Below are 27,980 nucleotides of genomic sequence, written 5' to 3'. Positions count from 1 at the left end.
TGTATATATATTTGTTATCAAAGGCTCTTTCTAACAATCATGCATTTATTTTTGTATAACATTTATTTTGGAAACTTTAGAATTCACATATGAGTTTGCTCATAAAAAATGCGAAACTAAAAGTGGTATGCTCAAGTGTTTTTTTTGCAAGTCCTCTTACAGACAGTAATCAAATAAATGTCAATCCCAGTGTACTGTACGGCTTCTGCATGCATCGATGATAATATAGATTCTATATGCCTGTGACAGTGTTTGTTTGGTTTTCTGTAGAGACATTCTGGGTAGGATAAGACGGAGCTATCATAAGAAATTAATATCAAGTGTGACATGTACATGTATATGCACTACAATTTGATTTAGGTCAGGTTGACCACCAAGTAACTAAGATTGGTAGAACATCCAGCTGGCTTCTGTAGGACCAAGATTCAAATCCTGAGGTCTGGCCATGCAGATTTCTTCTACTACATTTTGTTAAATTTGTTGAACAGAGGGACACTTTCTGTCCTGGTCTGGCTGTTTAATTTTTCTCTCCTATTTTTGAATTTTCTGCTGAACAGAGGGGACACTAACTAACATCCAAATGGTGCCTGGTCTGGCTGTTTATTTTTCTGCTCCTACTTTTTGAATTTTCTGAACATCTCCACACTATGATATGAATTTTCTGAACATCTCCACACTAGTATGATGTTGGTGGAAGATTCAGTAAATCATATGAACACATTCTGGTCCATTAGAGTTATCTCCCTTTTGTTCTGGCAGTACAATTACAACTATTTTGTCTTTGCATATGCAGAGTTACTTCCCTTGCAGGTAGGTATTTATTGTGACATCATTGCTTTGTGAGGGAAACACAACATCCTTTTCTCTGAAAGTATGATGTTGTGCTTGCAAACATGTGATGTCACAATCAATACCTACCCACAAGGGCAGATAACTCTGTGAATAGCTTGCTAAAAGATTATGAGACTCGACTAATGGTGAACCCGAAGCCACCGGGATAAGATAGATATAAACCACAGAGACAGGATTAATTCGGTAATTGTCATTTTATTAAACAGTGTTCTCTGTCTATAAAGCAGGAGAAAAAAATTTAATGGGTGGTAAAGCCCTATCACACCCTTACAGTGTTAACCAGGCAACGTATCACGGTGCAACCTAAATCAGCAAAATAGTTCCATAGTAACAGAAAAATGTAACAAAATCCTGGGATATTAAAGGGCCACTACCTTTCCGAAACGGCTTTTAATTTTTAAAATAGGAATGTGAAACGAGATCAATATTTTTGTAGAGTCGCAGAAGTTATTATCTATACATTTACTAAAAACCACCTTCAAAACTGTTTAATTAGAATAAATAAAATGTTAATTTCATAACGCGGGTCGTTTTATGTTCCCCCGTCGTCCTAAATGCCGCGCGGCAGTTGACTTCTGTTATTTTTTTAAGAAAAAAATTTTGCTCCGGAAGGTAGTGCCTTTAACAAAAATTTCTGGAATCTAATCCTGTTCACAGACAAGCTACTGCCAAATACTGTATTTTATTTTCTTGAGACGAAAAAAATTGTCTCTAGCCACTTTCGTTGAGTTACCTATGTTCGTTGTAAAAATCAGCAAATGTGGAATTTTCTTTGGTTTTGACATCTATCAAAAATTTTCTATACTGTGAACCAACTTTCTTTTGTGTGACAACTTGTTTTCACGCTTTTCATTTCAAAACAAGTTAACGAAGATTGTTAACATTCGTGGATTTAAAAATTGAATGAAAATAATTGTATGAAATCAATATAATCATTTTCAAAGAGAAAATTTTTTAAATTTATTTGAGTTGCGAAATTCGCAAAAGTAAATTGCACGGAAACGAAAGTTGGTTCACAGTCACTATAAAGACTTCTATGACAAGTATAGTAATACCGGGGTTGTAGGTACGTTACAAGTAGGGGAGACAACTCTAATCAGCAGTACTTATAATCATCAACATATCTATCTTATTGATTGTGCGAGTAGATAAATCAAAATATCAGTGTTATACATAATGTACATAATATATATCATAGGAAAAACGTATATAGCTCAAAATAGGTTCATATCAAATAAATAAGATGGAAAATGCTCCTTTAAAACATACATAATGAATATATGGAATGTGTAAAGTGTTATCACAGAATTAGTTACAGATTGATCGTGAATATATAGTCAGCAAATACCCAAGCATACATAACATGGACAGTGAAAAAACGACAAGAATCAAATGCCATTTAAAGATATCCATAGCAAAACAGTAAAACTAATAATTTGGAAAGAAATAATTTTTCATTCACATTTATCAAGACAAATATATTGAGACACTGGACAATTTAGATTAAATATTTACCTTAATTTCACTTTTCTTTAAATGAACACAATGATTACAGCAGTAAATGGCTTCTGTCTTGATTTAATCATTCACAATATGTGTGTATCAAAATTAAAAATCTTTGATAAACAAGATCAGAATTATTGAATATTACTACATTGATGCATAGATGATAGATTATAGACATTGTACAGTGTATAGTAGAGGCACTTACAAGATTATATAGTAAACCTTTTTTGATTTGATTGATTGTACCATCGAACAAAAGAATATAAAGATAGAAAAAAACTCTGAGAAGTATATTGAAAGGATGATAAATACTGACACACTACAGAAATAGCCCCACCACCAGTATTGATCTCATTTAACGTACCTGGTACCTTATCATAGCCTTTATGTGGCACAGAAATAATTCATGTCTACCAGGAAATTTCCCATATTTTGGGAAGGTGCAGTACAAATAAATCTGCTCCATATAGGTACATAACTGAGTCATCCCTGAATTTCCATAATGAGCCAAGTCCTTCTTTGAATTAGAAAAGTTCAATTGTCTTGTATGGGATGACTGAGCTAAAAAGTTACTTCCATGGGTAATATGATAAAAAATTGAAACCTGTATTTATTATGTTGATTATCATTATGAAAAACAAAGATTCCTGGTACAAAAAAGAACTGAATGCTTTCAGGAAAATTGTCTAACTGAGTTCCAGCCTGATGTCAATTATCAAGCATTATATTTAAATTTGTATTTCGTATGTACACAGGTTCTCTCCCTTGGTTCAAGGAGCAGTTAAACAAGTTATGTCTTCCTATTTAAAAAGAAAAAAAAAAAAAAAAATAGATAGATACACTGAAACATGTGTAAATACTACAGTACCTAGAATTTGCCCTAAGCATCCCGCATCTTCTAACAAACCTTTACAATAAACTGAAGAAAAAAAGTAACATGCTTGCCCAAAAAAGACAATTAAATGTGTAAAATAGAAGAATTGAATTAAGCAGTGAATAAATAGCATCTACATAATATATACAAAATAGAGGGATATAAAAACCCACCCAAAATTGGAGTTATAAAAACCGACAAAATATCTACACCAAGTGAACACGTTTAAATCATCAAAATTATAATTTACAGTCACACATGTACTGTTTGTGCTTCACTCAAACCCAAAATAGTGGCTACTTACTGTAAAACACTTAATTGTTCCTGATTCAGTATTGCGCATCTTCCATATCATCATGTTCAATATAATCAAGCTCTTACCGACAATCCTACATTATATGTATGTTTATAAATATTTGAATCACGTTCAATCTGTTTTTAAAACAATGTTATTATTTGTATCTCTCAAAAATAAAATTGTTGAAAGTATTATTATTTCATCTCTCATGGCAAAGTGTATTAAAATTCACCTCTGTAGGGGACAAGTACATGTAGGTTAAATTTCGTGTGATGATATAGGGACATGATCACCCCAGGAGTCAAGATTTCGTGTCGGAATGAAAACACAAACAGTACCACTATCATACATGTATACATGGAATGTTTTACATCGTCATTCTCCTAAAACCTCTCAGGACATGTTCTGACTAGGGTAGATAACTCTGTTCTAGAATCACACCAGAGTTGAGTTATCTGCCCTTGTGAACATACAGTAATGTCCACAAATCAGTCCAAACTTGTTCATATGAGGAGATAAAACTTCTTAGAGAAAAAAAGAATAAATATAATAAATAAAGATAGCACTTTTTTATACAGGAGTTAGTTATTGTAAGAAATAAAGTATTTATTGAGATTTTATGTCTTATGGTATAAGGAATGGGTACTTTTAAACAGATCTAATATATTGTTTTCTACATGTGATCCCTATCATAGGGAAAGAGTTTGCAATATTTCATGAATCAATAAAATACAATTACACAACAAGAAAAGAATTTCGATAGTTTTTTTCCTAAAATCTTTTATCACACATAACTGCATATATATAACATGTATTCACTTTATTTGTTAATTTTATGTTATAAAGAACCACTTATAAATAACATAAAACATCTCCATCATACATTCTCATTCATACAATGTTTCAGATTCATGGTCGGAACAGGTGACCGCGACGTTCAGCAAAACACTATTGCACGATCATAGTTGTTTTGATGAAAAGTGGGACAATTCTTAACAACTCTCAATATTAATTCATTGGGAGAAAATTGCTACTATAATATACAGAAACGCTTTGTGATCATTCTTCCTAACAATTTAATAAAAATAACATGAGGGAATATCTAACAGTATTCAAATTTTGAATTTCATGAACGTCAAAGTCACTTTTTGAAATTGATCTGAAAAAATAAATGTATCTTACAAGAAGCTTAACGTCTATTTCTTACATTAACCTGATTATCAAATAAAAATGAATAACATAAGTAATTGCAAAAATTACGGTACAGTAACGAATCAAGTTGATCATTTATTTCCCCTAAAATATCTAATTTAAGATTTATTCAAAATACACCCCGTAGACGGAACCTATGGCAAATAACTTGTTGTTACGGAATTCATAGGAGGAGAAGGTATCAGAGTTCGAGTCCCACAGACACCGGCTACCAATCCGTAGGCCCTGGTTGTTGAGCTGGCCGATATGGACGAGACAGATGATCTTGAAGCGAGGGATGTTCATTTCTCTCACCCGTGTCTTAATGATCTTCAAAAAAAAACCATCATGTAACATTCAGTACCTTGTTATAACATTTGGCTTACATTTGTGTAAGATGGAAAATTCTTACTATAGTTTAAAGATGCTCTACCGCTGACAAATAGTATTTTTTCACTATCAAAAACAGGAGAAGATGATTTAGTATTTTTCTTCAGTTACAAAAGTTACTTACTTTACAACATTACCACCAATGAAAAGTTTGAACTTGTAATTTAACTTCAAGTTAAAAATATGAAAAATAATTAATTGTATCCCGAAAAAAATTCCATGACACTATATCCTATATGGAACGAAGTACAAACTGCTCATGCACCAAAGGCAAAATAAATTATTTTACATTATTTTTTGTGTTTATTAGACATACATATACACGATCAAACACCAATTATTGTTTAACTGAGGAATATCATTCATACTTTGGTGGCAGTGGAGCATCTTTAACTATGAAACAACTCTAATCATCAGAACTTTATATTTGTGTCCTATTCTCACCAATGCTATTTCGAACTTATCCACAATGGTGTTATAAATACCTTGAGTAAATCACAGTAACACTAGTCATTACTTGCCACAACATATTAGAACAAATATACGTACCCGGCCTACTATACCTTTCGGCCAGGTACGAAATGGTGCCTATGTGTCCTAGTGGAGCGCTGCCTCAGAAAATCACTCAGGCAAACTTTTCTATACTTTTTTGTAGATCTTCAATCATTTGATACAAATGCATTTATATATTATTTTTGTCCAAAACAAACATAACAACCATTCTTAGTATCTACCGTACCGCTAACATAACGTCAAGTTCACAATTTGTAGACTTGCCGTAGAAATTTCCTTCGAAAAGACCTTTAGATGTATATGTAATGAAAATAATGTCTCACTGTGAATTTGATATTTTCTACAGTTCAGTTTCATTGCCTAGTAGGTAAGTGATATAAAATAATAACATGTACCATAAATGCATACAAACGTTTCAAAAATGTTTTCCATGATCATCTGTGCTCCATTAGCAGTAATAGGCACCAATTGTAGCTCGAAAGACGACACTTTTTCTGTCTAGACTAGAAATCCAGAGTTTTACTCCTACAGGAGGTAGTGTTTATGTTTATATAAAATTATCTACTCTGTTACTTTACTTCAGTATAAGACTATCCTTCCAAGGACGTTCACAATCCTTCCCCCACCCCTAAAGCAAATAGGAACAAACAAAACAGAACAAAAGTATGATAAAAGAAATAAAATGTATCATCAACAAAATAAAGCATGTCAATCAACATGTATGGACACGGTACAGAATTATATACATAAAAATCAACACACATACTGAACTGTTCACATTTGACTTCCAAATTATAACCTACCTCTGATGTGGTTTTTGAGAGCTGTCGACACAGCTCGGGTTCATATTTTTCATGGCGAAGGCAGCTTTCAAGGACATCACTAATGATGTAACGGATCTTGGCAGTAGGAAACTTTGAATTGGGGGCTGTCTGGTAAGTGTTTTCATATTTAACTGGAGGTCGGTACTGAGGGTCATCGTGATTCGGGTCGTCAGTGAAGGAAACAGTACTCATAGAGCTGAAGATAAAATATGGACAAATGTTATTAGGGATTCTTTTCACTATAATGAACCTATCTTTCCTGTAACAAGCCAACACATCATGTTTAGCTCTAAGACTGGTTTAGGTGTAATGTATACATATTATAAATAGTTTTCAAAAATCAAACAAGATTATTACCGACAAATGTATGTTATCATTGGCAATAGACATGAGCTTATTGGATTATTATCAGTCATATACATATATTACTAGTCACATGGGTTTATTACCTAGCTGATATAGGCTTATTACCTGATATGGGCTAATTACCAGACATAGGGACTTATTACCAGATATGGGGGCTTATTACCAGGCATAGGGACTTATTACCAGATATATTGGCTTATTACCAGATATGGGGGTTTAATACTAGACATGTAATTATTATACCAGACATGGCATAATTACTAGACATACAGGGATGTGATTTAAACACAGTAGTTATTATCCGACAAAGATCAAATCCATATCAATTAGATCAAAATCAATATGAGACATGGACTTATTACCAGTCATGGGCTAATTACCAGCCATAGGCTTATTACCAACCATGAACTTATTACCAGCCATGAGCTTATTCCATATAAATGCAGTATTAAATCTTGTTTTTTACAATGAAGCAAAAAATGTGATTATCACAGATTATAAATTGAAAAACACAATGTGATGTTAATATTTGTGGTAGAATAATGACTTTTATTAATCAACAGATGAATGCTGTGTTATATGTTAATACTATTGTTTTACAAATCATAACCGTGACTAATAGCCACACTTATATAGTCTGTATCCTTTCAGTGAGCAGGCTATATGCACCTGAGGAAAAATATGTTCAACTGTATTATAATACCACTTTTTACAAAAAAAATAGCAAGCAGTCATGATTATTAACCAATCAAATCTTCCTAAAATCATATGATGGCTTTGTTATCATCTTGTTATACACATGATCATCTGAAGGTACTACGATCAAGGTCACATGTAGATGACCTTTAATATTAGCCAATCAGCTTGTAGCCTTTGGATTTTTGAAACACCATTGGAGCACAATTAACTCAGTTGAGGACCATTTCACCACACTATAATTGAGGCTATTGTACTCTGATTTTCTGATCTGGGTTTTTCTCCCAGTTTCAAGCCAATGAGATATCACTTTTGATCCTTATTGATTACAGGCCAACATATTATTACAATGTAATTGTTTGTGACAGTCATCTGAATACAACCCTAATAGTAGTACCTTCAGATGCAATTTGTACATGTTAACATCATTACAGATAATTTGGTCATTTCCTTGTGGCTGAAAATAAAACCATGCTTTTTACTATTCTAGTTTAGACCTACAGTCAGATATGTGTTACCATTATCTATGAAACCAATGGATCTTTTTTTGTCTTTGTTGTAAAATCACTAATATTTTACATTTGAAATTCTATTATCCTTTAAATGAAATATGGACTCAAGCAGAAAATCATCAATGAAAATGTTTATGATTTTCTTCCAAAAAGTTAGAAACATCTACCAATAATATAGATAATCAACACATTTCAATGTTTAGTTTGACTGTAGTTCTTCAATGTTGTCTTACTGCATGCATAAAACTATAGTATCATCAGTAAAAGATTTGGCTTAGAAAACAATTAATCATGCAAGTTTTCTGCTTTTGAGAAAGATAACATTTCATGCAAGGAGGAATTAAATCTAAAACAGTATCACTTCAACAGGTTCACATAATACCATATTACAGTTATTTTCCAACCTTGAGTTGAAATTTTCAAACTCAACAGAACCATTCAAATAAAAATGTCCTTTTGACGAAATTCCAGGTAATAATTCATCAACCTCCATGCACTCACACAAATTTTTGATTATCAAAAAAATATGTAACGCTTCAGTAACAATCATGAAATATTCATTCATCCATGACATTTTGGATGACCCTGTGAAATGTGCACCTCCTAAACACTGACAAACACTTACAAATAGATCCGTGAATGATGTTCAAAATGCTAAATTGAGGACAGAATTTTCAAACGAGCTATAATAAAGGTATGTCCAGGTGAAAATAATCAACAAACAACAATGCTATCCTACTGATTTCTTAATTAAGACCGTTCTCATTAATTGATAATAACCAATTATTATCATATTTCAGATGATATCTCTCTTACTTGGGTCCTATTTCAACCATTCAGCTTTGATCTTGATTAAGTCAAGAAATTCATACCTGTACTGGCTACAAATAATCAATTTCCCAGATATACTGTTTTACAAATTGATGTTAATGCTGCATTTTTTTCATTGGTTGTTTGACAGACTGTATTTACTGTAGCTATAAATACTACTGACAAAGCCACAACCAAACACAGCAGTACAATAACAAATTAGAATAGCTCTATACTGTAGACTAGTTAGATCTTAAAAATTTAATAAGAAATTTAGCTTCTCAATATATTTCAAAATTTTGCTTTATGAAAAGTGACAGAAATGTATCAGTCTATATGAAATTTAAAGTCAAATATTTTCAGACACATGTAAATAAAAAATAACAGTATAACATATCGAATTGTTTATATTCAGCTGATTTTTATTACCAGGGACAATTCACAAAGATGAGAGTTGTATCATCAAAATTTCTGATATATTATTTAAATTCTATTACCAAATACCCCAGTTTCTATATATTAAGCAGCAGAATAATTTGCTATTTTTTTGTGTTTTTTGTTGTTGTTGTTGATCTTTTCATTAATTATCTACCATTTCATGAGTTATCTACCTTCAATACCTTTTACCTATTGCTGAATTATTACAACATCATGATTCAGTATCTTAAAATACAGATTCCATCCAAAGAGGATGAAATTATGTTAACTAATTAGAATATGGATCCAGGTTTAGAATTTCAATTCCTACCTACGGCGGTTTAAGTTCCTAAACATCCTGAAATGGCTCGTTTCCTCTGTTCCAGTGGTCTATAGCCAAATACTTTATACAAATTTCCAATAGCTTCTGTGAGACCCATTTCAAAACTCCTCTCGCTGTTGACAGGGAGATAAACCCCCACAGATAAATAAACAAACAAAAACAAAAGGACAGTTATCATGTCAAGGGAACATAACTCTAGATCACAGAACACCCGACTGCTTTTCCTTTTGCATAAATCATAAGGAAAATGTATACTCAATAGGGTAAAAAATTTGTGACATTGAAGCTAAGACAATATGACACAGAAAGTAATAATTTATTCACACCTGAAAATTCATTACAAAGTGTCCCGTCCTATAAGAGTTCAAATGTTTCTTCAGGGGTGAATTAATTAATGGGTTGTCAACAAGAGCTTATTTAGGGCAGCTTATGACCAGCATGAGGATATGGTTAGAACTGTTAACCCTTTAACATTCCATCTTTGTTGACATTAAACAACAGAGCTATATAGATCCCCAGTTCGTACACACGGTTGTGTACACTACCCCAGCTCCCCCTTAACCCAACACAAACACCATTACTTTCTCCACAAGTGTTAAATTTCAGGCCCTAAGTACCGCCCCACTATAAAAATTTAATCTACTGATCTCTTCTGACTTTACATTGCATTATCTTCTAAATCTAGGTTCTCAAGTATAAACAAATAGGCCTAGAGTAACTTGAGATGTCGCTTGTTTGTTTTTCGATTCTGTTGTAATCATCTTAACACAATACAATCTAAGCATTTAAATCTGAAGTTCCAGAGAAACTGACAGTTCTAAACCACCAATACCAAAAGGACTTCAGAAAAAAATTCAAAAACTAAAAACAGATACATGTACCCAAATTTACAGTAAACAAGACTTCTTGTGATCACATTAGGAAATAAATTTTATATTTTCGTGGAGTTGATCTTTTTTTTCCGAAAAGTGATAATTATATGCATGATGGTAAAGAAAATTTGGATCAAGTTTGAACTAAATCAGACCAAGGCAATATGAATTATGGAACGACAAGGACATAATCTTTTTTGACCATCTGACCTATTAGCAATTCCAAGTAAGCCCTCTGATTTTTCAAGTTATATGGGTAAAGAGAGATAACCTATTAAGTATAAAATTGACGAATTTTATCAAGATCTACTTATCAAGATCTACTTATCAAGATATGCTTTGTTTGTATATACAAAATGTAGGCTATTATACATAGATCTAAAAATCTGTTTCAAAGCAAGATTCAGTTTCTGATCCTATTGCCATTTATTAAAAAAAAAAAAAGAGTACCCCTGTACCTTACTTTGTAAGATCTGGGTAGACTAAAAAATCATGTCTTTAAAGATGCTCCATCACAGCATCAACAATGTTCATCATTTAGACAATAATTGGTCTTTACTCGTGTATATTATGTCTAATTAACACAAAAATTTTAAGCATGTACATAACAATCAGTACTTCCATTTCATATGTTGCAAAGTGCTATAACAGGACTTTTTTCAAGACATAATTAATTATTTTAAATATTTCATCTAGAAATAAAATAAGAAGCTCAAACTTTTTAATGATGGTAACAGTGTAAAGTAAGTAACTTTTCCTACTGATTAAAAAATACTCATTCCTCTGCTCCTGTTATTACATTCATTGGCGGTGGAATTAACAACTCAATAAAAAAACATGTTCTCCTTTATCTAAGACCAAACTTACCTTCAGCCTCAATATGCTGTAGTACTCTGTTGACTTGTAAAGTTGAAAATGGTTTGATATTCAAACATGACGTTCTAGAAAAATAGCACCGTCACCATCAGACATTAGCCAAACTGATATCAAACCTAGCAGGATTACTGCAATGTTTATTTCATCTCTATTCAACATTTTCTGGCACATAATTTTTTTCAATTTGTTCCGATTATTTCAAACAATACATGAAATATAAGATTTCATAGTTACAACAATAGATTTCATTGTTATGGTATATAATTACTGTGACAAAGTAGAAATGTGACTGACGATCATAGAAAGCTTTCCTTTATACCCTAGTGTTATAGAACTGAAGAAGCAGTCATGATCGTGACATCAAATTAAACAGATGTTTTACAATGTGTGTCACTTGGCCCCTAGCACAGCGATCCTTTTATTATACATGTATACATACGCTATATAAACCACTCAGGGTTGTAGGGCTAATGTACATCTTGAATTGCATCTGAATGCCTTTTTTCTTGTATTTAATTTCAGAGATAGAAGCTTATTGTGGACTTGAATAGAACTATTTACCAAGGGAATTTCACCAAATTTGAAAATTGTGCTATGTGTACGAGGTGTTATAACTAGGAAATGTAAATTGGAATGGAATCAAACAATTATACCCTGACAGTAGATCTATTGTGACTTCAGTTATGGTGTTCAAGAATTCCATCAGAGGAAAGTGTCAAAAATCCATAAAATCTGCTTTATAATCCTATAGATATTCTATGTTAAAATAACAAGAAATATAAAGGGCAATAACATTGTATTTCACAAGATCTTAACTTGATTATATTACTTGACACTTATAAAGGTACATATACACATATCCTATATAAAATTGTTACTATATGAAAGGTGTCAGACTAATTAAACTAGGAACAAATATAAGAAATATAACTCCCCTCAGCACACACACTTCTTAAGGCAGCCAGGATAGGGTAATTGAATAACACAGGTTTGAGTTTTATTAGTTTAACGTCCTATTAAAATTCAGAATCATTAAAGACATGCCAGGTTTGTTATTGGAGAAAAGTCAGAGTTCCCTAAGAAAAGCCACCGACCAGCGGTCAGTACCTGGCAACTGCCCCACTTGGGATTCGAACCCGCTACCCAGAGGTGGAGGACTTATGGTAATATGTCGAGACATCTTAACCACTGGGCCACCACGACCCCTATTGAGTAACACTATGTTCTACCTTATTTCATGTAGGGGGACGAACGAAATAGGACAAAACAGTTGATAACATATATTATCCGCTGGTATGTACCATCCAGCAATACATTATAATCTAGTTGACAAAACTGAGAAATTAAACTGTTTATTGAAATGAGAACAATTATTCAATAAATAAGGCTGGATTAAAGCCATGACCCCAGCTTACTACATGATTCAGTCACGGGAAATTCCCGGCTGACAATTTAGAAGGCTATATATAAACCTGATACACAATTAACTGTCCATCAAACAGAGATACAACAGTTATTGTAAATCTACAAGACTAACAAATTCCTTCCGACAGTAAATCTAGACTATACAAATTAAGAAACATGGACATTCTGTAGGATTAACATTGTAAACTTGTCTCATCTTGCAGGTTATATAATTAAATCATGAAAAACATTTGTGACGTTAATCTATCAAAAGCTTAAAAGGGACAATTCGCTCAGGCTCATTCTTTCACATAACCAAGAAGCAAATTATGGCATAAACGTATTGTTCTACATTTCTTATGAAACATATAACATAAAATATTGACAAATTCCACGTCATTTTTTAGTATTTTAATTTATACTGTTGTAATTACAAATCGTTGATCAATACGATTAAGCAGGTACAATGTGTATGCTGTACCCATATCCGAGTCAAAGTCACGCATGTTAAACAATTGAACTATATAACCACTGTGGAGGTGATAAAATGAGTTTTTAGGCAAGACAATTCACCTAATAAGGTAAACACACTACTGTCAGAGCGATTGAGCAGTTCTAGACAAAAGTAGCATTACTCTGCGAGTAAGGGTCAGGTTTCGGCATACAAGATGTTCGACTACAATGTGTAATGGCGGACAGCGAGCGAGTTTGAACATTTCATATATATGTATTTCACCACCATGGGTTTTTCTGGTATATCACAGTAAAACTGCCTGATCTGATTCCCATTAGAACTGGGTCTTTTCCAATCTGTGTACAAATTTTAATGTTCTCTTAGACTGAATTGTCCCTTTAAGGTATTCTGAGGCCACTTGACCTTAATAACAATAATGAAAAAAAACCTATTTATACACAGGACATTACAAGGTTTTACTGGTGGTTTTATTTGGACTTGATTCTCTATAGTTTACCTGGGATTAACATTACCTGACCACGTTCACAGGTGCTAGCTTATACAGTAACACACACTGGTCTATTATAACATTTAAAACGCTACTCTTACACATACATAATTTACCTACTGGAACTTGTCATGAAAGAACCTTGGTTTTCATTTCCCTTATGAATTTTTAATTGTGAGTAAACACATGCTCTATTTAAACCAAAAACCACCAATTCAAAAGCATTCTTCTTAAACAATAGAAGCTATTGTATACCTAGATATGTATAGATAGACATTTATAAATTGTTCGCAAGCTTATGGCTCCTGAAAAGGTAACAGTATTTGACTAGTTTTTAAGATTTTGTCTCGATCCAGTTACAATGGACGATATGTTGTAGAATTGTTACATTTACTGAAGTGGAAGTTGTTTTTCCCCAGACACCTTTGTCAGGTACCAAACAATCAAACCACAGCTGACAGGTGGCATGCCATACAGGAATGTATATGTTAACTCAAACACACAACTTTAGGGATTTCACCATGAACTAGGGTCATTTTAAATAGATGTACATGTATAGAGACTTTCAGATACATGATATCTTAATTTGTCTTTAGATGCCGAACTGTCTTAATATACCAAGACACAAGACATGAACTGCATATCTCATCAGCAGACAAAAAACCTGGATTCAAGTAATTATCTCCCTTGATTCACTACAATGTAATTGATTTACGAAACATACAGTATTTTATACATATCACAACATAGAATCCATGGAAGATTATTTTCAAATAACACAAATACACTGCAAAAGATAGAATGATGAAAAGCATGTACAGCAACTGTAGGATATGAACCTCTGTGGAGTAGGAAAGACAGACGTACCAGATCAAAAGGAGGCTGTGGCCGAAGTCAGAATTAAGAATACAACAGCAGTCAGGGGGCAATAGAGCAATCAATAGCGGTATAGGGGCAAGATCATCTTCACAGGAAAAAAAAGAAATGGCAAGTTCATCAGGTATGCAGAAGTCAAGAGATAGGGGCACTGCAGCTAAAGGTCACATGCATCAGGGAGCAATTACAGACAGAATTGTCCAAATATGGACAAAGGCATTATCGGACAGATGCCCAAAAAAGGGCAAAAGCATTACCAGTTATCTGTCCAGCCTCGAGACCTGGAATTCAAAATACTCAATTAAAAACTGGTGCATATTAATTATCAATTGTTGGTTTTACTTCTATTTAAAGTTTCAATCAGATTTATGTGTAAATGAAAGGTAAGTGAGGTTGCCTTTTAAGCGAAATGAAAACCTATACATGTTATCAAATTGAAAAGCCAAGAACATTAAAATGCCAACAGTGCAGAATAAGAATAGCCTATAACTACAGAACAATGCTATATTGTATCTGTATGTTATTCATATTTGTTTATATTTAATATCATTTTTTTACAAATCCCAAGAACATCAGTAAGAAGAGCTTCAATAGAACGCATACTTCAATAAGAAGAGATGGTTAGATTGTGTACATTAAAGTCGACCCTCAGAAGGCTTTCATGTTACAAATATCTGTGTGTAACAGATTGAACATGAAAGTGAGGTCAATAAGAGTATATGAGGACCAAGGAACATTTACTGCAAAAAACTATTCCAATTCAAATCTTGGTACATTTTTTGTATATCTGGGTGAATTCCGGAGGAAATGACAGTTTATGTACTGATGTACTTAACCAGATTAAGGGATCATTACGATAATGACAGTATGAAAGTGTATCCCATCATTTAAAGGTCCGATTCTAATTTACAAAAGAACTCACATAAGTAGATAAAGTCTAATCATTGATTAACTAGAACTGCCATTATCCAGGAGGCTATCGTAACCACTCCTCCTCCCCCCATCCATGTTTCATTGAAATCCCTCCAGCAGTTTAGGAGGAGTAGTTAAGTCAATCCCTAAGTCTACAGAATGATAGAAAATAAACCTGAATCAGAATACCCCCTAACTACATTGTGGGGAGGTGGAGGTATAATTAAACCTATTCATAGATTTATAGATAAATTTTCATTACAGACCTCTTTACAGACAAATGGTTTTATCAAGAAATATTTAAGAATATAAAAACAAATTTATAATAACCTAGAGCAATAATGTCAAATATGGTTATATTTACAATGTGGATACCAACACTTACAACACAATAATAAAATTTGAGAGACACAAGCACAATACTGAATTATAATAAATAAACTAGAAATTACTCTAACACGTATATCAGGATCCATATATCAAAGTGGTCAGGACAAGAAGAACACAAACGGAACAGAGGATGGGATAGAACAGACAGACAAGTATAACATTACCATTACAACCACCCCTACCCCTATCCCAACCCCTATTTCGCCGGCTGAGACATATGGAGACATATGGTAAATAAAACTTTAAAGGGACAAAAAATAAAATAAAAATGACTTTGATTGTATTTGATGTAAAAAGTCAAAATCATCACCATTGAACGTTATACAAAAGCAGACTTTAAAATCCGGTTTATGACTTTAAAGTAAACTTGGAAGTCGTTGAGTACATGCTTCCCTTTGATCTCACCCATATGTGCACTACCTGTACAGGTACGCATTAAGGTCCTAAAAACAAGGTCTGATTCTGTAACAGTTGTAGAGGAGATTATGTACATGTTGTGATTTCCCAGCATACAGATTTATACGGCCACAGGTTTATTGACAGTCTACACTACCGGGTAATACAGATACAAATTGAAATTGTTACCAATATCACATTTCAAGATATCTTAATCAGGAAACTATATTAGGTCAGTAATTATGAATATCACACCAGAAAACTGTATTAGGTCAATTATCAATATCATGTCAGAAAAAAAAGTCAATTATCAATATCACATCAGAGTGTATTAGGTCATAATCAATATCATGTCAGAAAAACTATATTGAGTCAATTATCAATATCACACCAGAAAAACTGTATTAGGTCAATTATCAATATCATGTCAGAAAAACTATATTGAGTCAATCATCGATATCACATCAGATTGTATTAGGTAAATTATAAATATCACAGATCAGTTAACAATATTAGGTGAATTTTCCATCTGCTGACTGGCAGCTATTAGAGTTCCTGCAAATGAACGTTACTTTCCCATTATTGTTATATCAAAACATCAAACATGCAGCGAACTGTTCACCACCTTCACTCTGCCTACATGTGATGGGATGTACATTCTAGACCTTTGGGTCGATTCCTAGCTTCTCTAAGTTAAACTAGAAATAGATTATAATGATAGATGCATCCCCTAACTATGATATCAAAAGGTCTCCGGGTGACATCCCATCACTAAACCTGGCGAATTAAGCACAAAACATCCTGTTATGAACACAAGCATGCAGTAAACACTGGCTATTACCATTCTCCAGGTAGACTTTTGTCTATACTTTTTTCTATCTGCAGACTGCAAAGAAAAGGTACCCAATAATACAAACACAGACAATAATAGTACAACAAGCTAACATACCAATCAAGTGATGATTTCAATTGATACATAATGTGATATGCATACATTCTCGTTATTAGTATTAAGGATATCAATTGATGAATTAGTGCATACAATTTAATATTTAACTGAAATGGAGGAGCAAATACAAGAATAACATTTACTGTATATGAAAGGTAAAATAATTTTTCACACCATATACAATTGTATTTCACCACTTATTTGACTTATAATAGTAATTAAAGTCTACCCAATTTTGCTGACCTTTCAAATAAGATTTTGATTTTACTTTGAATTTATTTTGGCCTTTTATTTCGGATTATTTATATACCAGCTTTATACCGTTTTTACCTCATTATGATTTTATAAGACTATATTTTACCTTGATTTTAAAATGCATTTTCCCCTTTAGGAGTGATACATTTAAAACCCAAAATACAAAGCAAATTTCAGTGTTTGTGTGGCCACACAATAAGAAGCATTTTAGTGTGCAACAGGATACAATGTCTCATATTAGAAAGTGAAACTCTTCTGTAATGAAAAACACTTTTACTTTATCTTGAAGTCCATATGGTATCCGCATGAATTTCAGTCGTATTCAAAATTATGTGTGCACATACAAAATAAGGATTTCTTTGAAAACATCAAATTGCTTTAAAATCAAACAAAATTTGACAAATAACCATTTACTTAAATGTCAAAAAAAGCATTGTTATGATGTAGGGATTACCTCATCACAAAATTTACAGCAAGTTTTAATTATCAATGATTGGAATGATTGCATACTTCTTCCTAAATCTCTCTAGCTCAAACAGTATTGAGGAAAATCTTTCTCAATCAATCTCAGCAGGTCTCGTGTTTTATATAGCACATATTCCTAATTTTTGCTAATAGCGATTTTTACCAAGAGTGCACATCTACATATATATCTAGGATATTAAACACATCACTAAAATTTGGCTTGATACTATTTTATCTACTACATGTCTGGTTCTATTTTTCAAACTAGGGGGAGATAATTTAATACAGTATTACTGTATTGGAATTCTGCTGAGAAAATCTTATCAATAACTTAGGGTCTGGTGGCCAGTCTAGTTTTCACCCTAAAGATACAGAGTCTGACAAAATTCTGTATTTATCCGAGATATTCACCATGAACATATCCTGTATTTATCCGAGATATTCCACCCTGAAGACATCCTGTATTTATCCGAGATATTCACCCTGAAGACATCCTATATTTATCCGAGATATTCACCCTGAACATATGGGATAATTCTTTATTTATATCCCAGATATTCACCCTGAAGACATCCTGTATTTATCCCAGATATTCACCCGGAAGATTTCCTATATTTATCCCAGATATTCACCCGGAAGATTTCCTATATTTATCCCAGATATTCACCTGGAAGATTTCCTGTATTTATCCTAGATATTCACCCTGAAGACATCCTGTATTTATCCCAGATATTCACCCCGAAGATATCTTGTATTTATATACCAGATATTCACACAGAAGATTTCCTGTATTTATCCCAGATATTCACCCTAAAGACATCCAGTATCTATCCCAGATATTCACCCTGAACATACTCTCTATTTATCCTAGATATTCACCCTGAAGACATCCTGTAATTATCCGAGATATTGACCCTGAACATATCCTATATTTATCCCAGATTTTCACACGGAAGATTTCCTGTATTTATCCCAGATTTTCACACGGAAGATTTCCTGTATTTATCCCAGATATTCACCCTGAACATATCCTGTATTTATACCAGATATTCACACGGAAGATTTCCTGTATTTATCCCAGATATTCACCCTGAATATATCCTGTATTTATACCAGATATTCACACGGAAGATTTCCTGTATTTATCCCAGATATTCACACTGAACTTATTCTGTTTTTATACCAGATATTCCTCCTGAAGATATCCTGTATTTATCTGAGATATTTCCCCCTGAAGATATTCTGTATTTATCCCAGATATTCACCCTGAAGATATTCTGTATTTATTCCAGATATTCACCCTGAAGATATCCTGTATTTATCCCAGATATTCACACGGAAGATTTCTTGTATTTATCCTAGATATTCACACTGAACTTATTCTGTATTTATACCAGATATTCACCCTGAAGATATCATGTATTTATCTGAGATATTCACCCTGAAAATATCCTGTATTTATCCCAGATATTCACCCTGAAGATATCCTGTATTTATCCCAGATATTCACCCTGAAGATATCCTGTATTTATCCCAGATATTCACCCTGAAGATATCCTGTATTTATCCCAGATATTCACCCTGAAGATATCCTGTATTTATCCCAGATATTCACCCTGAAGATATCCTGTATTTATCCCAGATATTCACCCTGAAGATATCCTGTATTTATCCCAGATATTCACCCTGAAAATATCCTGTATTTATCCCAGATATTCACCCTGAAGATATCCTGTATTTATCCCAGATATTCACCCTTAAGACATCCTGTATTTATACCAGATATTCATCCTGAAATTATCCTGTATTTATACCAGATATTCACCCTGAAGATATCCTGTATTTATCCCAGATATTCACCCTGAAGATATCCTGTATTTATCCCAGATATTCACCCTGAAGATATCCTGTATTTATCCCAGATATTCACCCTGAAAATATCCTGTATTTATCCCAGATATTCACCCTGAAGACATCCTGTATTATTCCAGATTTTTACCCTGAAGGTATCTTGTATTTATCCCAGACTTACCCCAGATTTTTGCCTCGGTGAACATCACTACTGGCCAGAGAAGACATTGACCCCTGCTTCTTCAGCAGACGGGCCGCCTTGTCGCGTGCTACCTCACTCGTCATGGTCAATTTAGCAACGACAGCTTATTGCACTGAAAAAATAAGAAAAAAAAATATGTTGAACTCAATTTTTTCCATTGAATTATTTTGTTTTACTTTTTTCAATCAAATATAGTAGGTGACATTTTGGAGTCAATGAAGATCATTTTAATTCATAATGAACTGAAAAAAAATGAAGTCAATAAGGATAAAATCACCATGACAACCTACATGTAATCGCAAAACATTCTGCTTTATTTTGTGCAATCAACATTAACGTTAAGGCATGGCATTTGAGTCGGTATTGATTGTAACCATTTTTTAATATTCAAGCTATCTAAGTCAAAATAACAAAGCTGCAAGGAGATACCTGATTGAATTGTGTTTACTTTAAGTGTGCAAAAAATTCAAAATTTGAAATCTTCTCTCCAGGAGACAGTAATAAATGCTATAAAAATAATCTGTTTGAGAATTAAGTTTTACTAGAGTTCAAACAGTTTGAAACTAATATTCAAGTCTTAGTGAATGTTTAAATCAACCCTTTGACAGTATGGGATCAAAAGATCATGGTGATTTAACTGCGATGGAAGTGAACTCAGGTAGATTGTGTGTTTGTGGATGATAATAGAACACAAATAGCGGACAAAAGCCAGGTAAAGTCAGGATGGGGCCATTGTATGGTATGTTTACTTTACCTTGATCTGTCAATACAACATATAGATCATGTCATTAAACACATACATTGCCGTTTATAATAAACTTTGAGATAATCTGCCATTGAAAACTGTTTGTCTATTTGTGTTTATAATCTCCCACTTGACTCTGTTTAGGGTCGAATTAACGGTTCCTTGCCTATATCTACTATTTAATTACCATTTTCAATAATGAATCATGTATTTAACTGCTTCAAAATACAGTTACCTAGCAAAAATATGCTGAAAAATTGAAAAATGTCCATTTAAAATAGAATCTACCAAATTTTTATTCGAACAAGCGTGAATATTGATGTAAATACAAAGAGTTGAAATACAAAAACAGAGAAAGAAAAAAATCAGGACCACAGAATTTTGTGCAAATATTCAAATTACCGGTATTTGAATAATTGTTATGGGAATAGCTGAAGTCTTCTGTACTGTGTGTATGTTTCTCAAATAATGTTTCTTCCAGAAAATATCCTCCCCTAAAACATAACATAATTGTACATAATAAAATACTACCCTATACTCTATATTTTTAATTACCCTAAAAACAAAATAATATCACACTAAATATTCAATTCCTATCTGATAATTACCCCTGCTAGTCAATCATCATAAAAAAAAAACTTCAAATCCTGAAGGGTAACATATATATTGCCAATTTCAGATTTAACAGAAACAGTACAGAGAACCACATGTTCCAGTGGAGTAAGCCTCTCCAACTATCATCATACAACAAAAAATCACCCCGTTTCTGCAGTAAACAGGTCTTATCCACTTAAATATCACAAACATTTGATAAACACACCCAAAGTACCTGATAAAATCAAATTGTAGTTATCATCCAACACAATAGTGATGCTTAAATCATCAAACAAATGCAAAACATTATGATTATTTCATCAGTGTCTGCAATGATGAAAGTTCAACAATGTACAACAAAATGAAATGAGTTGGCAAAACCATGGAGACATCCTTATTAAGGAAAATATTGTACAACAGAATGTATTACCTTGTACCAAACAGCGCTACTGAATACGCCACCAATGTTTTGAAGATAAAATCGAAGTCAAGACACTTCTATGTAACTTCTGTATGGAATAACAGAATATAATACTAATATATACCTACTAAGCAATAAAAACCAATAAAACGTACAGGCGTTTATTCTCCTGACTGTTATTGCGGCACAAACCAAAATCCAATTATAGATAACATCAAGGAATAGTACTTTCCTGTTATATCATTGTTACCTGTGATTAATTCCTAACATGTTTGTACCTGTGATATTTACTGGATATTCCATTTCCTATATACCTGAGTTTTTGTTATTATGTTACAAAATATGAATAATCTAAACAACTCAATGCATTACATGTATTAAATGATCCTCAAAAATGAAGCTTAGTATATCTATAATTGGATCCTAAAACTAATTTATTTTAATTTTATTCTTTAAAGTTGGTTTCCATACCTAAAGAAAACCTGAGACAACCATGAGCTCTTATATACCACTATATTTATTATTTACCAGCTTAATTGAAAATGTGCAGTCTGCTTATTTGTTTACATAATGATGACTTATTAACAGACAGATTCATTATGATTTAAAGACCAGGTCGAGGAGGTAGACTAAAGTCGATGTACCCTGAGAAAAAACACCAAACACCAGTACCTGGCAATGTGGGATTGGGAGGTGAAAGACAATAGTGGTAATAATATGTTGGAACACTTGACAACTGAAGCCCTTTGTCACATGTTCACCACTGTAAATGTAAGTGGGGTCAGATGGTAATGATTGGGACAGAGAGGTAATTGTAGGGACAGAAGGGTCTGGGATGCGGGGGAGGGGGGGTAGGGGTAGGGCAGAGGGGTTAGGGATGATGACAGGGGGTAGGGGATGGGGACAGAGAGGTAGATGTAGATTCAAAAGGGCAGGGGATGGGGACAGAGGGGTTAGGGAAGGGGACAGTGGGATAGGGGTGGGGTCAGGGGTAGGGATGGGGACAGAGAGGAGATGTAGGAAGATAGGGGTAGGTGTCAGGGTAGGGAAGGGGACAGAGGGGTAGGGAGAGAGGGACAGGGATAGGGACAGAAGTGTAGGGGGTAGGTACAGAGGGGTTGGGGATAGGGACAGTGAGATAGGGGTGGTGTCAGGGTAGGGGTGGGAACAGAGAGGAGAGGTAGGAAGAGAGGGGTAAGTGTCGGGGTAGGGATGGAGACAGCGGGATAAGGGTGGGGTCAGGGGTAGGGATGGGGACAGAAAGGAGAGGTAGGGAGAGAGGGGTAGGTGTCAGGGTAGGGATGAGGACAGAGGGATAGGGGTGGGGTCAGGGGTAGGGAAGGGGACAGAGAGGACAGGTAGGGAGAGATGGGTAGGTGTCAGGGTAGAGATGGGGACAGAGGGGTTAGGACAGATGGACAGGGATAGGGACAGAATTGTAGGGGATGGGGACACAGGGGTAGAGGATGGAAAAAGAAGGTCAAGGGTGAGGCAGAGAGGAACGGGTTGGGACATAGGGATATACCGTTAGGGACAGAGGGGTATAGGGTGTAATGGGGTAGGGATGGAGACAGAGAAGTAGGGATGGGGACAGAGGGGTTGGGTCAGAGGGTTTATCAAAAGCTCATTTTACCAGTCAAGGACTTGATTTCAGATCAAAACTAAATGTGTCTAAAGCTACTTTTACCCAAGTCAGGTGATTTTATAGCATGTTACAAATTTAAGGTATATATTTACATAAATAAATAAATCTACAATCAAACATCATAAGTAGTATAACACTTCCATATATAGCCATAAAAGACTTAACTTCTGTCACAGTATTAATGAACACCCTTTGTCACTTATAGCACTGGCGATGACCTAGAATATATTTTCTATATGTGAGCTTCTCTTATAGATATCCTATATTAACACAGCAACTCCATAGTCATGTCTATATCAATGTAAACTTTTCAAAAACTGGTTTTTAATCAAGCATGAGAACAGTTCCAATTATTCTTGAATAAAATTAAATAAAGATTACGTTGCAATTTGTGGACATGCATATTTGTCTGCATAGTGTCTATATATACATAAGTATTGGGTTCCATATTGATTTACTGTACAATCTAAATTCAACCCTGATCATGATCATTATCACACAGGGCCGACAAAGAACTCACCAGACCATTCAACAACCAGTCTTAAACAAAAAACCTACAGCACAGTACTTGTCAACACTTACAGTGCCAAAACTATCAAAATTTTTATATCAATATTTGCAAATTGTATTTTAAATGGCACCTATGAATGCAACTGGGTGTTTTTTTAAGAGATCACCTTAATAAATCTCAAATCTTGTTCAGGTCATTGCTTTTCTACTCTTTACATGAAAGATATCAATCTAAGTCTATTGTGTTTTATGATTAAAATATAATTGATGATTAATAATGATAATAGACAACTAATACACATTAACAACTGCCAAGCTTTTTTGGCAGTATTACCACTAACTTAGGAGGAGGCCATAGAAGTCAGATGTTCTGTTAAGGCTTGTCACCACCTTGTCAGAATGGTTAAACCTATATACAGTTAACTTCTAGTTATCAAGTCTAAATTAAATAATGGGTCTTCACTATTCTTATTTATGGAAAATTGATGAACCAACGAATATGTTATTTCATGATGTTCCCATAAAAGTTCAGACATGGGACTATGAGAGAGCACATGGTATAGAAACTAAAAGACAATTTGCTAAAAGAGGGCCCATAAAAGAGGGTGGCGAAAAATGAGCCAATATAAGTGGATAATAGAGGGCATATAATAATGGTTAACAGAGTAAATGGTGGAGGCTAAAAGAGGATCAATGATTGTCTAAAAGTGAGGGTCAGCAGTGATGGTTAAAAAAGGGTTAAAAGTTGTGGCTGAAAGAGGGTCAAAGGTGGTGACTAAAAGAGGGTTAATAGATGTGGCTGAAAGAGGATCAAAGGTATTGATTAAAAGAGGGTTAATAGTTGTGGCTGAAAGAGGGTCAAAGGTGATGGCTAAACGAGGGTTATTAGTTGTGGCTGAAAGAGGCTCAAATGTGTTGACTAAAAGAGGGTTAATAGTTGTGGCTGAAAGAGGGTCAAAGGCGATGACTAAAATAGGTTTATTCAGTTGACTGGAAGATGGAAATGGAGTGAAAATGGTGATGACCATATAAATTGAATTAAAATAACACAATAGGGTCTATGATCATGACATTGATTTATAATTAACAAAGAGACAGTTGTGGTGACTACAGTGGATAAATGAGTGATTACAAGTTGGTCAACTTCATAATTTAACTGAAGATATATAAGATAATTACAATGTAGGTCAAACAGAATGTATCATTTATGTACACATGCCTTTTTGACAGCATTTCGGGAAAACTTTTTTTATTACATTAATTTAAAATTATTGAATTCAGTCTAGCTTATATTTGAGATTACTATGTATTCAAACATGATGTTTTTATATATACCTCTAATATTTCAGTAATAACAATTAAGTATATATCATATATGAGACCATGAATCTGCAGTTATGCACTGAATATAGTATGATCAATTTTGAAGGATCAAATTTAATATGCATTAGGAAAAAAATAATTCACTCTATGTCATAATAATATCATATCTATAATATATGGAATATTGTGTATTATAGACAGATTTGTTTATGATATAAGGTGATTACACACATTTATCTTTCAAAGTTGATTTTCAGTATATGTGTGAAAATCATTGTGCACTAAATTTCAATCTGGCCCAATATAAAACTTCCAAATCACTACAAATCCAATGCATACCATTGGCCGAGTTTAGAATATCAGCCGTTGAAAATTGTAGCAAATATGTTTTCTCTCCAAATAATTGGGTATATTTTACAGGCAATATATAAATACATTTCAAACGTCATAATTATTTTCTACAAACATGAACTTTAAGTAAAATAAATATATAATTAGGTTGCTTATGGGAGAAGCATGTATGTCGAGTCCACCTGGCCAGTCTGAACACATGTATCATGGCCCTTCCCGATTACTACAGACTAGGCTACAGTAGGTCTACACATTCCGTGAAATAATATTTCCTTCTACAACATGTTTCTTGACATGCTGTATTAGTTTCATACTTAAACAAATAAGTATTACAGATATGATAACAGATACATACCTCTTCCTTATTTCCCTCCTATTCAATTTGTATACAGATGACAATGTGAAAATAGGAGAATGCAGTCAGTGTCTTTAGTTGCTTGGAGACTAGATGCTGTTTTGTGGCACGAAAGGAAAATTCTCGATTTCGTAACAGGTGCCCGTAATATAGAAGCTTCTACCGGTATTATTTCCTGAAAATAATTAATATATTATATATTCATGGATAGTCACTTTACTATTGAGCTGTATTTTATGGATGTCTTTAACTGTAAGTCAAATTGTTAAATAAATATAGATATTCGTAATTGTCTTGACAGGTCCTTACGCGTCGTAGAAAATGGGAAACACCTCTACGCCATTCCGGCAATATAATGTAAGAAGGGTTTTCATTAGTCGTGGAATTTCCTAGTTGACCAATCAGCGATCTCCTTTGAAAAAATCAAAGATGAGCAATATGGCTACCTGAGATGTCGTTGTGGCAGGGATCAGGTGGAATTAGCTTTGATAAACGATGTATTTCCCTATTGGATGGCCTAAATATCTAAAAGAAACTCAGAGAGATTCCCCACCTCTTCAATATGTTATCAGTAACTGTGATCGAATGCTATTTGCCGTTCTTTCGGAAGATACTCTTAGTATTTGGTATTGCAAGGTAAGAAACGAAGGAGAATGTGACAGTCCTTTTGACGTTCTTCGTGTGTTTGGAAATAACTGGTTTGTATGTGTACACCATCAAGCTAATTAATCAACATGTTAAAAGTAGATACAATAATAATGGTAAGGGTGTTTATTGCTAATATCGTCAGTTTATTGTACAGTACAGTCATGATCGCCTTTGTTTTTGTTTTTAATTGTTACAAGAATATCGTTTTTTATGTTGTTATACAATATACTGTATAAACACAAAGTATATAATGTATATGTCATTAATATTATACAATATCTTACTTTGTATAAACACAAAGTTTATAATGTATATGTCATTATGTGTCAAATTATACATTTCACTGTATCAACATATTCAGTTCTATATGATGTTTGTCATTACAATGATACACACATATATACATATCAATGCATTCAAAATAATGTATTGTACACAAGATACAAGAATTTTTATTTAAAGTCGTGTTTTACAACAAAGCAACTTCAGCTCACTAAAGCTATTCTTATGACTGTAAGTACACTTATTATATATAAAATATAATATAAATAACATACACTTTTTCAAAATCTAAATAATAACTAGATATCATTCCAACAAAATGATTACAAATAGATATGCTTGTGTAAACAAATAATTATTTTAAGCTAGGGGGCATAATGACCTAATTAATGTCATTTTAAATCAGATTACAAGTTATACGCTGGTAGATATAATTATATATCAGCTGACACTAATCAGGATGAGTATTTATCCATTACATCTTTGTGATGATATGTACAGGTTCAGGCTGATAAACCTTAAAAACAGACATTGTGATTAGCATAGCACAGACATGGTAATATAAGCCCATGTGATTAGCATAGCACAGACATGGTAATATAAGCCCATCACGCCATTCATACAGTATTTAGTGATGTCAAAATGGCCAGTTAAGCTCTGCCCACTGGTGGTTTTGCTTACTGTACATGCAGTGTAAATTTTAAATTAGCTATTTCTTCCTTATTTTCTGACCAATCCTTAAATGTCATACACCAAAATGGAGATGGGATTATTCCCTTTCCAATGAGAATAGATTGAATGTCCTTAAAAATTGTTTGTAAAAACCCCAAAATGGCCTAAAGATTTTGAAATCAATCTGAAACACTGATTGAAGCTATTGCGTTTATTATAGCATCAATCTGAAATAAGCTGCATCAGATCAGGTTTTTTTTATTGGGGTCCACACACAGTATTAGTGATGATGGTCAATCATTCCTGTGCTCCAATGATTTGTTTACAGGTGAATGTCTTCTCTCTTCTTGTACGTACATACCTGGTAACTGGAAGCATGCACATTCAGCAGCTTCATATTACTTTTATTTTATACAGGTACAGTGTAGTGTC

The 27,980-nt window shown here is 33.5% G+C and overlaps 2 protein-coding genes across 4 annotated transcripts in view; one reads left to right on the top strand and one right to left on the bottom strand.

Annotated features, from left to right (window-relative positions):
• Positions 1-1,883: 1,883 nt before the first annotated feature.
• LOC138325066 (dynein light chain Tctex-type 5-B-like) lies at positions 1,884-26,090 on the bottom strand. Of its 3 annotated transcripts, XM_069270444.1 has the most exons (6): positions 25,947-26,090; positions 19,982-20,114; positions 17,122-17,166; positions 14,840-14,863; positions 6,428-6,644; positions 1,884-5,051 (listed from the first exon to the last, which is right to left on the bottom strand). In XM_069270444.1, exons 2-6 carry the CDS (start codon positions 20,083-20,085, stop codon positions 4,848-4,850), a joined length of 594 nt encoding a protein of 197 aa, XP_069126545.1. In that variant the 5' UTR covers positions 20,086-20,114; positions 25,947-26,090; the 3' UTR covers positions 1,884-4,847. The 3 variants fall into 3 exon arrangements, with proteins under 3 accessions (XP_069126545.1, XP_069126546.1, XP_069126547.1); XM_069270445.1 differs by lacking the exon at positions 14,840-14,863; XM_069270446.1 differs by lacking the exons at positions 14,840-14,863; positions 17,122-17,166.
• A 295-nt stretch (positions 26,091-26,385) lies between these two features.
• The window catches only part of LOC138325064 (guanine nucleotide exchange factor subunit RIC1-like), a 33,334-nt gene continuing 31,739 nt past the window's right edge, over positions 26,386-27,980 (top strand). Inside the window, exon 1 of the mRNA XM_069270443.1 lies at positions 26,386-26,582. Coding sequence (XP_069126544.1) covers positions 26,442-26,582 — 141 coding nt within the window. The 5' untranslated portion in view covers positions 26,386-26,441. The remainder of the gene's footprint in view (positions 26,583-27,980) is intronic.

The sequence above is a fragment of the Argopecten irradians genome, chromosome 6, assembly GCF_041381155.1.
Source record: "Argopecten irradians isolate NY chromosome 6, Ai_NY, whole genome shotgun sequence".
Taxonomy (NCBI): Eukaryota; Metazoa; Mollusca; class Bivalvia; order Pectinida; family Pectinidae; genus Argopecten; species Argopecten irradians.
This window is presented reverse-complemented; position numbering and strand designations above follow the sequence as displayed.